Source organism: Brassica oleracea, chromosome C3 (assembly GCF_000695525.1).
Source record: "Brassica oleracea var. oleracea cultivar TO1000 chromosome C3, BOL, whole genome shotgun sequence".
Classification (NCBI taxonomy): Eukaryota; Viridiplantae; Streptophyta; class Magnoliopsida; order Brassicales; family Brassicaceae; genus Brassica; species Brassica oleracea.
Window position 1 is genome coordinate 50,289,491 of NC_027750.1, and position 12,338 is coordinate 50,301,828.

At 31.3% G+C, this 12,338-nt stretch overlaps 1 protein-coding gene and 1 non-coding gene across 2 annotated transcripts; one reads left to right on the forward strand and one right to left on the reverse strand.

Moving 5' to 3' along the window:
- Positions 1-8,697: 8,697 nt before the first annotated feature.
- Positions 8,698-11,048, reverse strand: LOC106332917. The gene is made up of 6 exons (XM_013771405.1): positions 10,627-11,048; positions 10,177-10,436; positions 9,903-9,984; positions 9,587-9,691; positions 9,024-9,144; positions 8,698-8,952 (listed from the first exon to the last, which is right to left on the reverse strand). Exons 4-6 carry the CDS (start codon positions 9,616-9,618, stop codon positions 8,740-8,742), a joined length of 366 nt encoding a protein of 121 aa, XP_013626859.1. The 5' UTR covers positions 9,619-9,691; positions 9,903-9,984; positions 10,177-10,436; positions 10,627-11,048; the 3' UTR covers positions 8,698-8,739.
- Positions 11,049-11,547: 499 nt separating this feature from the next.
- Positions 11,548-11,630, forward strand: TRNAL-UAA. Its single transcript has one exon. It is a non-coding gene; the product is annotated as a tRNA-Leu (tRNA).
- The last annotated feature ends 708 nt before the right edge of the window (positions 11,631-12,338 follow it).

Consider the following 12,338-nt stretch of genomic DNA (forward strand, 5'->3'; position numbering starts at 1 on the left):
TTTAAATAAATATGATAATTTAGATGAGAACGTGATGAGGCGTAGCAGTCAGATAACTATAATAAATATATAGAGAGTGCATACACCATTGTTACCATTAATTAGTAGTATGACATATTGTCCCTTTGTTAAAAATTACCATAATTTCTTTTATGGACCAGTTTTCCACGAGCTGTACTTTGGTCGTCTATATTATTTGGTTAATCCAAACCGAGTAACATGCCCTATTATGTGGGAAAATGAGCATTTAATTTCCGAAGTATTTGAAATCGGCAGTTTTAATACTCAAGTATTGCTTGCGCATATTTATTCCGCAACTAATAGTTGACTGCGCAAAATTGAGAACAAAATAGTCAACTGTTAACTAATGAACGGAAAAATAACGGTTTCCGTCAACTTTTTAACGGTGGAATATTTTAATCATGATTTTGCGCAGTCAATGATTAGTTGGAGAACAAATATGCGCATATAATACTTGAGTATTTAATTTGCCGATTAAAAATACTTAAGGAATTAAAAACAACACTCTTTTTTTTTAGAAAATCATAATTTGAAATATTCTCAAGTTAGATATAACCAATATACAAAAGTTTTATCTATTAGACAATTATATGTTGTACATTGGATCTCTACTTTAGATGATCATATATAATTATATGTACTTTACACATTCATATATTGTATATCAGCAATACAATGCAAATGTAATTATCTTATGTTATTTTTTATGCTTTTATAAACTAAATAAATCTTTTTCCGGGATTAAATATCTTGTATATTATTTCAAATTATGAACCTTTCTAACTATGAATTATTTTAAAAATCATCTAAAGTGATTTAAACATGAAGTACATCAACAATACGATGTAACTGTAATTATTTTGTATTATTTTATATGTCATTGTAAAAAATCAACAATCTATTTCTAAAGGTAAATATCTCGTATAATGATTTTATTTAACTTGAAAATATTTTTACTTATGTGTTTTTTTAAAGGGATTGATGTTAGTAATTTTCAATCTTATACGAAATATAAAGAAAAAAATGAGTTTTTAATTCCTCAAGTATTTTCAATCGGAAAATTAAATATTCAAGTATTATATGCGCATATTTATTCCCCAATTAATTATTGACTGCGCAAAATCATGATTAGAATATTCTACCGTTAAAAAGTTGACGGAAACCGTTATTTTCCGTTCATTAGTTAACAGTTGACTATTTTGTTCCCAATTATGCGCAGTCAACTATTAGTTGAGGAATAAATATGCGCAAGGAGGGATGACGGAAAGTCTAATCCATGGTCATTTCGAAATATACGACCAGAGGGATGACCGGAAAGTTGAACATCGGTGAACTGGATGAACCAGAAACTTTTCACCGCTTATGTGTACACGTGTTGTACTACACGTGCAATTTTTGTATAATAGTTATCTTTAAGTTTTGTGATAGGCTTTTAATGTTTGTATAGGTCTTTCGGATCCTCTTATACTAGTTAAGCTTTTACAAAAATTATTGACAAAAAATATTATTATCATTGTGAGAAAGTCTAGTAGATTTCTCACAACATATAATAATATTTAAAAATATTGTTCATTTAAAAATTAAAGTATAGAATATTTTTTTCAAAACACGTTAGAATATTTCAAACAATAGATTATTTCCTTCTTTTTTGCTTTTTTGTATTTCTTCTGTTGTTTTTTTCATGAGATTACTTGAGATATTTTCAATATTAATGCTCTTAGTAATAGCAAATTTAGTTTTAGTGTCGTAGTTTTTTCCATGTAGGAGCTTCTTGCAAACCTACGCAGATAGAACATCCGAGTAGTAGCATAAAACGAAAAAGAATTCTCATTCGTAATATGAAGAATGAATTTTCAAAAAATTGGTACATAAAAATAAAGTATAAATATACATAGCGGTTTGTTGACAAAAAAAAAAACATAGCGGTTTCAAAATTCATGATACCCATGCAATATGGATAGGGTGCTCAACAGAATGATTGTACCACTTTGCCAAGAGTGATTACCACCTGATTTTTTTTTTTTTAACACAAAACTTATATTAATGCATAAAAAGTGTTAGGTGCCAGCCATGAAAGCTTCTACCTCACCCAAACATTGTTTAGCACGCTTTGTTTATTCCCCTTGAAATCTAACGACCTAGAGAAACTAACAATATCCGCGATACATTACAAGAAATATGAGTATTGGTAGCACATTATAGTAGCACGAATTCACGTACTGTTATTAAAAATGACTATTTTGGATGTCTAACTCTATTGTAGCATTAAATCAACGTTACCTAGTCGGATTTTAGGAAGTGGAAAGCCAAAAATCCAATTTTTATACTTGTAACATTCATGAGTGCCAAATACTTAGTGAAAAATCACATTTGCCACCAAAATATTTGGTTTTAGTAGAACTATTTTTTTTCTAAGTCTTTTCATTTTTTTCTTGTTCAGAAAAAAAAAACATCAATTCACTATTTTATCTTCTTCTCCATTATCCACTTCAATCGAGCTTCTTCATCCTCCATCTTCTTCTATTATGGGTCATCTTTCTCTAAGTTTCCCTTAAATCGATTGACTGAAATCGAAGTAGCAAAACTAAATCTAGAGATTGAAGAGTATTAGCGGAGGAGGAGACGAAGCCACGACGGAGATGCTGCCGGAGTTTTAGTGACGGTAACATCGGCTGCCTTTCTGCAAGCCTGGTAACGTCTCTTGTATGTTTATAAGCTAAAGCTTGTACCTTTGAAGCTCTGCTTAGACTTGGTCTCACCTTTTCTTTTAGTTACTCTGTTTCTTTTGAGAAGAAGCGGACATTTCTGGTGCTTCTGAGTCCTGATTCTTTGTGATTTCAAGGGTTTGTGATTCATGATCTTTGTTTCCAGAGCAACCCGAGTTTGAAGATGGTTTTGACGATGAGATTAAGGAAATCGTTGAGAAGTTTAACTTCAGGGAACCTGTTGCCTCTGAGGTAAGACTCTTTTCTTTTGGCTCTTGTCTCTTGAGCTTGATTGAGAGAGTCAAGCTAAAAAAAATCCTTCTGCTGTGACTGGACTGAATTGAAACTACAGTTTGATGGCTTGTGGTGAGATCTTATTTGTCTTTATCTGATCTGATCGTAGCTCTTATTACTGAGTTTAAGTTTCATATCTGTTGCGGATGACTGGACCCATTTTAAAGGCTGCTATGTATTGATTCGATAGGAATGGTGTAGAGCCTGATGATTGACGAGGCATCAAGGGTTGCGAGTTCTAGAGTACCAGAAAACGGAATCCTTGCTCCGGAGCATCTTCACTGCCGCGTCGGGTTGAGATTGTGAAGGCTGCGACTGTGGATTCAAATTCTCATCATCATCCTCTCGGTTTGTCCTGACTTCAAGTGTACTTAAAAAGAAGAACACGTTGGGGATTGTATGATCACTTTCTTGTATTGGCAGTGCGTTAGTCTCAAAGCAACTTTCCATTAGAGGAAGACCACAATGACTTGCATTCACTTCAAAGGATGATTTAGGTTTCTTTGATTTTTATTTTGATATGTTAAAGCTTGTTGAGGCATTGGTTCTTAGATGAAGTTCCTAGACTTAGCAATCATAGGAATTGTTTTGGTTTATGTGTATTTTGGATGATATATAAAATAATGTATGTTTTGAAAATTTAATGAAATATAATTTTTTATATATAGATCAAATTGCAATGTTTTTATTTACATTTAGCACTACAATTTATGTGTCAATTAACATTTTGGCAGTAATAAATTAGAAAAAAAAAAAAATAATAATAAATTTTTATTTCAAATTCTAGACCCTAAACATGCCCTAAACTCCAATATCCAACACTTGTGATAAATTTCAATATGAACATTTGTAGAAATTAATAACTAGAACAATAATGTATAGATGACAAAAAAAGTTTTGTATTTTGTAGTTTTTTCAAACTTATAATTTAAATTTTAAACTTAAACTCCATGTATATCCTAAAACTCAAATCATATAATTAATTCTATACACTTTCCTAAATTTCTATACAATTTCTTAAATTTCAAATCTTTTCTCCAAACTCTAACCCCAAATTTCAAACTTTAAACCATATATTTCAAACATCAAACCCCCAAAAATACTCCAAACCTCAAACCCTGAACTTGAACCTTACATATACATACTTCAAACCATATATTCATATTTAAAATGTATACTTAATAATTTTAATACCCTAAATTAAATCTTGCATACAAAGTCATAAATCTAATATATTCAACTTATAATATAAATTCTAAACTTAAATAACAAATATATTCTAAAACTCAAACCATATACTTAACCTTAAACCCTAAACCACATACCTCATATTAACCTATATCATAAAACATTCAATCTTGATTTTTAAATATTTTAGTCAATCACACAACTTCAAAATTTAAATACAAAATTCAGATTTAAAATTTGAAATTATGATATCAAATTATCTAAAGTTTTTTTCGTCAAATTATTTTAAGTTTCTATAGTTAATTAATTATAATAACTATAAATAAATAAAAAGCAAATTCAATTGTTTTTTGAGTCATTGATTTATTTGGATCAAAGGCCCAAAATCAATCTCCTTATCTATCCTCGTCCTTATTTTCTATTGGTCGAGACAATAATAATGAAGATCTCAATTATAGACCATTGATCACAATTTAATCAATGGTCCAGATTATTTTGTGTTTTTTTTCTTCTGATTGGCCACACAATCCAACCCTCTCTCTTCCACAGGTCTAACGCCTCTCTTCTCTGTCTCTCTGTTTCCTCTCTCTCTGATTCTGGTTTTGTTTTTTGGGTTCTTAGTTAAAGAAGGTGGAGGAGGCTGAAGAAGCTTGATGGTGGCGGTCTCGATGTCGACAATGGTGGTCTCTTTTAACACAACTCTTCACCAATCTTCTCTGAGTCCGTGTTAATCTTAGATTCTCTGAAATCTTACATGCTTATGTCTCTAATTCTACACACACACATACACACTTGCATCTGATTGTTTATATGTTTTTTTTTTGTAGCTGTAGCATCAAGATTTACTCTGGCTTGAAGCCTCATTCTGCAAGTTCGTTCCTTTTTCTTCTTCTTAATCTAATTGAAAGTTTTTGTCTTTAAATCGAATAGGGTTAGTACGAATGGGAGTGAACTGATTTATTTAGTGTTTCTTATATTCCTTCACACTTAACATGTTTGGGTTTTTGCAGGAACAAGATGTGGTGTGGAGATGACAGATAAGGTAGCGGTGGTGGTAGAGATGGAGCCGAGCAAGAAGAAAAAGAGAAAGGTGGTCATGAGCAGTCATGACAGATGAGAAAGCTTGATGGTGGTGGAATAGGAGAGACAATGGCGAGGTTTGACGGTGGCTATTCAAAGCCGATGAGGCAGAAGAAGAAGAAATTGACGGCGACGAGTTTTACTTTAGATGCAGGGTTAATTTTTTTTTAGGTTAAGTTGTTTCATGTTTAGATTATCAAACCGGGTCTGGTTTACTTAGTTTTTTTAAATTTCGGTTTAGTTTTGTTCAACAGATTTTGTTTGTTTATTGATTTTTATTAATAAATCAATTTGAATTATAAATTAATTTTCGATTTAATTTTCTAATTATTTAATTTTCAATTAATTAATTAATCATAATTACCTTATTTAATTAATTAATCATAATTACCTTATTTAATTAATTAATTTTGGTTATTTTTATATAGTTATAGCATTATATATATGTTATTATAAATTATTTTATAGCACAGATCGAATGCTATAAAACATGAAACTATAACTCAAGAATAACGCTATAATATGTCTATTTATTATAGAATACGAAAATACGCTACGATAACTGGAGATTCTATTATAACTTCGGCTGTTACGGCGTTCAACGAAACGCTACGAAAACGATACGGTAGCACATTCTCGATGCTACTAATGCCGATATTTCTTGTAGTGATAATTCCATAGAGTTCTGAGTGTGTCTCTCCTGAATTAAAAGCTTTGATTAACAAGGCCGAGTCAGATTCACACCGGAGTCTTCGGATCCCCATGTCTATGCATCTCGCGAGAGCCTCCCGAAGAGCTAGTCCTTATGCAGTCAAGACAGAACCGACAAACCTAGCCGGTTTAGTGAATTCAGCGGTTCTCTCCTGTGTTTTCACCGTCCATCCGGTTTAGTAAATTCAGTGATTACCACCTGATTATCACCACGGATGTCAAAATGAGCTAGCTCGCTCAATTCAGCTCAACTCATGGTGAGTTCAGGTCTTTCATGAGCTAGCTCAGTTTAGCTCATTTATTATATGAGCTTCAATATACAAACTCGAACTCAGATCATCTAGATCATGAGTTAAATGAGCTAACTCGCGATCATACATAAAAAAATAAAAATTATAAAAATAATAAAAAAAATAAAAAAATAGAACATGTTTTTATAATATAATTTTAAATTTAAAACTCCAAAGCGTTAATATTTAAATACTGAATAAAACCAAGACCTAATAATATATTAAATCAGTGATCCAAAAATATATTTTACATAAAATTCTTGTGATGATTCATATTCAAACTCTTTATCTATTCAAATCGTAAAGTTATATATTCCGCATGAAAGTCTTAGGAATATTTAGTTTTATATTTTAGTTCTAAAGATATATGATATGAGAATTTATATCAATATTCTCTTACATTTAGTATATATTTATTATTTTTTGGTTATATTTTAATTTTATAAGATAAATATGATTAGTATAGAAATTTTTTTTCTTACATAAAAAAAATATAAGTCATCTATATATATATATATATATATAAAGTATAACACGACCAAGCTCATGAGTTAGCTCATGTTCATTAAAAATCGTTCATATAACTCCTAATCTAATTTAAGCTCGATCATTAAATTCATTTATTAAATGAGTTTAAAAAATAGAGATCATATTCATGAAAAATTGTGCTGAGCTGAACCAGCTCATGAGCTATAGCTCATTTTGACATCTCTAATTTTTTTTTTTTTAACTACATTAGCAAATGGATAAAACCAAGTTTAGGGGACAAAAAGAAACTATGAAATGGAGATACAAGGGAAACACATAGAAAAAGCTCAACCTTATAAACATCTATGAGTTAATCTAGACAGTTTCTCTTAAGATCCTTTAATGCAGCCTTAATATTTTCTAGTGTGGGCCTTAATATTTTCAAATGTGGGCCTAAAATTTTCTAGTAGTAACGTGGCTTAAAGTAAATTTATTGGACTTATGGAAAGGCTGACCTGTAACAAAATCCTAGACAATAACACAATCTACTTTTTTTCAATTTATGTAGATTAAAGATATTAAGATATCATTAAAACTAGATCGTCTTTCCGCGCTACGCGCGGATAATTGCTCTATAAAATTTTAGTTAAATATGTTGTGTGAACATAAGATATTGCAGAACCATTTTCAATTTAAAAACTCATTTTGAATTATAATGGTAGCATAAAAAAACACCTTCAGTGAAGATTCTAAGCTTGGAATTCTCAAAATACATATATGTTATATGTATATATTATATTAATATTTAATTGTAGAATTATTAACTTTACGGAAAATACAAATCAAATGATCAGAAAAAAATATTTTGAGTTACGTTTTTTGTAAAGTTAAGAACCTATAATTAAATATTAATATATTTATACACATATATGTATTTTGGGAAATCTAAGTCTAGAATTCCTATTGGAGATAGTCTAAGATAGATGAAATATTTTGTTTGTATACATGCTTGAATAAAAAATCAAAATTATTACCAACATATGTATAAAAGATTTCTTTTCCAATAACACACTTAAAAATATCATTCTAAGTTCACGTCATCAATTTGAAATTAATCTCTGAATTTTGTTTTTAAGACTGAAACCATTTTGAATATGTTTGGTTTTGCCGTATTGACTTTAGTAAAACAAAAAAAAAACAATAATGTAAAATTAATTATAAGCACAATTCTCTTAAATATTTTTTAAGTTTTTTTCACCAACAGAGTTCCAAAGAGGAAATGTTCAAAATAGATTTAATTAAGGAGGCAAAAGATCGTTTTACCTTTTTCCCTCCTTTGCTCTATAGATATATAAATATAAATAATTATTTAAGTAAATAATAAACATTAAAAATTAAAAAATATTTTGATAGTTCTTAAATTATATGTTTTCTAATTTGAATATTTATAATTTTCAAATTTTCTTTTGAAAGGCAAAATGATTTTTAAAATTTTTGATTTTTAATTCTAAATATTTATCTATTTATTTAAAAAATTAATCTCATCTCCAAAATTCACCTCTCATATCTAGACTCTAAATTTATATTAGTTACCGCTAACAATATAAATATCTATTTACTCTTTAATAAAATAGATAACATGATGATTTCTAATCGTGTTACTCATTGGAAACTCTTTTGGTGAAAAGATTAAAAAGATCAATCCTTAAAAAAAAATATATTATAATATTATATTTTATTAGCATAATTTTTATTTTATTTTTGTTATATTTCTTTAATTTTATCATTCAATGGTCAAAAAGGTATAGTTCAGAATATAGTTTTTATGTATTTCAAATTTAAAACCCAACTTATAAAGAACGAAACCACAACACATGCTTAGGAAGGAGAGTACCTCAACTTCACAAGTCATTATTCTTTATTTATAAAAATATGCAAGAACAGAGTTCAAAAATAGTTTGGATAAAGTTATGCTAGACTCCCTATGACAGAAATGAATTAATCCAGGAGCATGTGCTCTCTTCATCGATTGCGTCTGGTTGGCTTTCTGCTACTACAAATGGTGGCAGAACTGCAGGAGAAACAACCTTCGTCACACTTATGGTCTGTCTCTTAACTGTAAGGTTGGAGCTTGAGACTTCCACCAGACATTGTGGAGTTGGCATCTCATGGTTAGCACCGATGTTCCCATTAGCCTGCAATATCAAACATGATTAAGTCAGTTTAGATTGTTTGGGAGGTGAAATATAAGATGAGTATGAGTAACCTCGAAGTAATTGTTAATAATCTCTAACGCCTGCCTCCCTGTTAGCTCAGAACCAGTATTACCAAGGAGCACAAAAGTTGCCTTAACGACATTGTCGTAGACAGATATCTCAGCACGGTACCTGTTACAAAGAGAAAGCACACGTGCACAACATGCACACGTAAACAACATGCTAAGCGAAAGTGTAAGGTGAGGGTTTTGTAATGTACATTTCAACTCCAGAAAAAACAATCAACTCACCATCTATTCCGATATAATCAAAACACGATAACAATGTCATAGATTTAAATCTCAAGAAGACCATTGTAGCTTGCTATTGTCTACCTCATGTTACCATGAGTATTAAAAACTAACTGAATCGAAACTAAGAGCTTTCTGTTAATCTTATCTATCTATGCTTTGGACATAGTTGAACAAAAACGGACAATTAAAAAGACTTCAGACTGTTTTGATAAATATAATGCAAATTAATCAAGATGTTCTTGAACTGATTCGTGATTGATTAATCAAGATGTTATTGACTAAAACATGGAAACGTCTTACAGCTAGCTGGTAGGCCTCACCACAAGGATTTGTGTGCTTCATGACTGCACATGTCGGGTTTTCAGAATCTGATACGCAGTTCCACGCTGAGTCAACACCAAGATAATTGTTGTATGAGACATTTCCTGCTCATCAGAAAAAAAAATTTAAGTAATATATGGCTGAAAAATGAGGATAAAGATTATAAACGGTAGTTGAGAACTATAGTTGAGTACTAAGACCATTTGGCAATCAAAACCAAAAAGTAAAATTAATATACCTTTACAACTATAATGGCAAAACGATTATTACCTTCCTCTGGAGCTTTGCCCAAAAAAAAATTGCCCAAAAAAAAACCTTCCTCTGGAGCTGAAGCGATGTGTTGCAATACCCTAGCACTCGCTTCAGTAAGCTCGTCTCAACATAAAATGCAGTCATCCTGTATGGAGCTGAATCAGATGGTTTCCATACAGAATAAAATTTAAACAACTCTATTGTTGATTTCTCTATCATTGATTTCAGTTGAATTAAAAGGAGATTACCCCATCGGAAGTAAGTTTCTAAGAATTTGCTAAATTTTAAACTAACATAAACACAAAACTAAAACATAAATAATCAGATAACAACAAACCTTTTAAAAGCCTCTCTCTCTTTGTCTCTCTTACAACCTTTGCGCTTTGATCTCAGCTTGGTTACCATACTCTGGATCTTTATCTGCATCCCGATAAAATACCAACAACAACAAAAAAGCAAAATAATTTAAATAATTTAACTGTATTCGACAACAAAACCTAAACCTTACCATAGAGATCGCTTCAAACTCTTTGCATGAATGGAACCAGAACCAATTGAACTCAATCGCTAAACTATGTTCTTGAAGAACGGATAGACCTTGAAAGTGTCAAAAAAATTTGAGATAAGAGGTTAAAGAGGCTGAGATCCACGCTTCAGAAATTTTTATACTGGCTTACACGATTCTGAGCTATGCACCTTGTAGCACAGATTCATGTTGAGGTGTAGTATAGGTTAGATGATAAGAAAAAGGTTATGAAATTCAGGGATTTAGAATATCAAGCCATACCTCTTTGCCATAAATAACAGATCAAACCCTATGAGGATCTTTCTTTTTGCAGGATTCAAAGCTGTAGATGGAGCCAAGCAACCCCTTTTTTCTTCATGGAACTGGTGGTCGATTCAGTTGGAGCTTTAGTGGTGATTTTCCTGGATTCTTAGACATTGATGCGCTGGTTGATATTGTTGGAGCTTTGGTGCTAGATTTATTCAAAGCTTTGGATCTGGAAATCTGACTGTTTCTCATCCATGGAAGCTACCAGAGGAGATTTGGATTGGGGGGAGAGATGAAGAGTATGGATGAGTTGAAGCTTTTAATAGCTTTGATGGTGGTGGACTACATTACACAATCGACTGATATCTTTTGGTTAGCAAAACAGTGCCACGCTTATGTATGATATATATTCACTATGTGTCCTCAAGTGGTCGATTTCAAACTATGTTGTTTTTGGTTTTAAGGTGTAGAACAACTGCTTTGGAACGTTTAAATGATCAAACTTGCAATGTCCTTTTCGTAAATGGTCCTTTGGAGAATATTAAGATACCAAGACCACCTCCTCCTCCATATGTATGGAGTATGGACTCTGGTCTCGTCATAATTGTGTCTAGAATTTCACCAGGAAACTCTTTCTTACTAAAACACTGTTTCTCTCTAAACTAGTTGATTGTGAGTTCATGAGAGACTCGCTTACGCAGAGTACCCTACACACAGTCACTGGTTCAGGATGTAGTGATTATATATTTACATATGTAGAAGACTATAAACAAGGATTCTCTCTTAGCAAATTACAAGTATTGCTTATATTATCAATGACTAAATCACTCATATATACAATTGAATACGTTTCTCCAAAATTTTCTTGTTTTTTTGTTCTTCATTTTAACACAGTTTCTGGCTACTAATATTAGAAATATATAACACTTGCAGTCAGCAGGTTTGCCCGAGTGGTTAAGGGGGAAGACTTAAGTTCTTCTGCACATAAGTGCGCGTGGGTTCGAACCCAACAGCCTGCATACTGTTTTGGATCTGAGCAGCGTTTTAATTGGGCCACCGATCAGCCCATATCTGTAAAGAAAATAATATTGAGTTTGTCCAGCCAAAATATATCTTGCAGATACTTTGTTCCAAGAGACAGGACCTACACTGAGCTTATCTTTCAGAGTATCGTTGTTATTTTTCCAAACATCTCTGATTTTATTGTAAGTTAAATTGTGTCAATGAAACAATAGAAAAACCTTAATTTAACAAAATTAAGACATGCAGAAGAAACTTGCGGTTAAACCTAGCAAGTTTGGCTAAAATACCATCAGTATGTCAAAATCAAGTCTATAAACAGCTATAAACCTCTAATTATTTTTTTCAAGCATAAAATAATTTATGAGAAAAATGCTTACCGAAAAAACATGGAAATAAAAGTATTGTTCATTTCCTTACAAAGATGAGCTGTAATGTTTGTTACTTTGTTGTTATTTGCACCCAAACAAAAACAATGCATGGCACCAAAAAAATGTTTGTTAATTGACCACGTGAGGTGATGATAAGTGACAACCTTTGTTTTTCTGTATCTCTTACATTTTAATTAACAGTCTGAGTTTTGTATAGTCAGCGCCATCCCAAACAATTAGGTGGCTTAAAACATTTGAAACAATGTGGCCTTCATAGAAAAACATCGTCTCCTCTAAAACATCGTCTCAAAGACAAAATTATGTGTGTCAATCGAC

Excerpts from the sequence above, each read along its gene's own strand:
- LOC106332917 (XM_013771405.1), bottom strand. The coding sequence starts at position 9,618 with ATGTGCAGTCATGAAGCACACAAATCCTTGTG. Across the intron at positions 9,145-9,586 it reads GAAGCACACAAATCCTTGTG|GTACCGTGCTGAGATATCTG; the intron begins GTGAGGCCTACC and ends TCTTTGTAACAG. Across the intron at positions 8,953-9,023 it reads TTATTAACAATTACTTCGAG|GCTAATGGGAACATCGGTGC; the intron begins GTTACTCATACT and ends TTGATATTGCAG.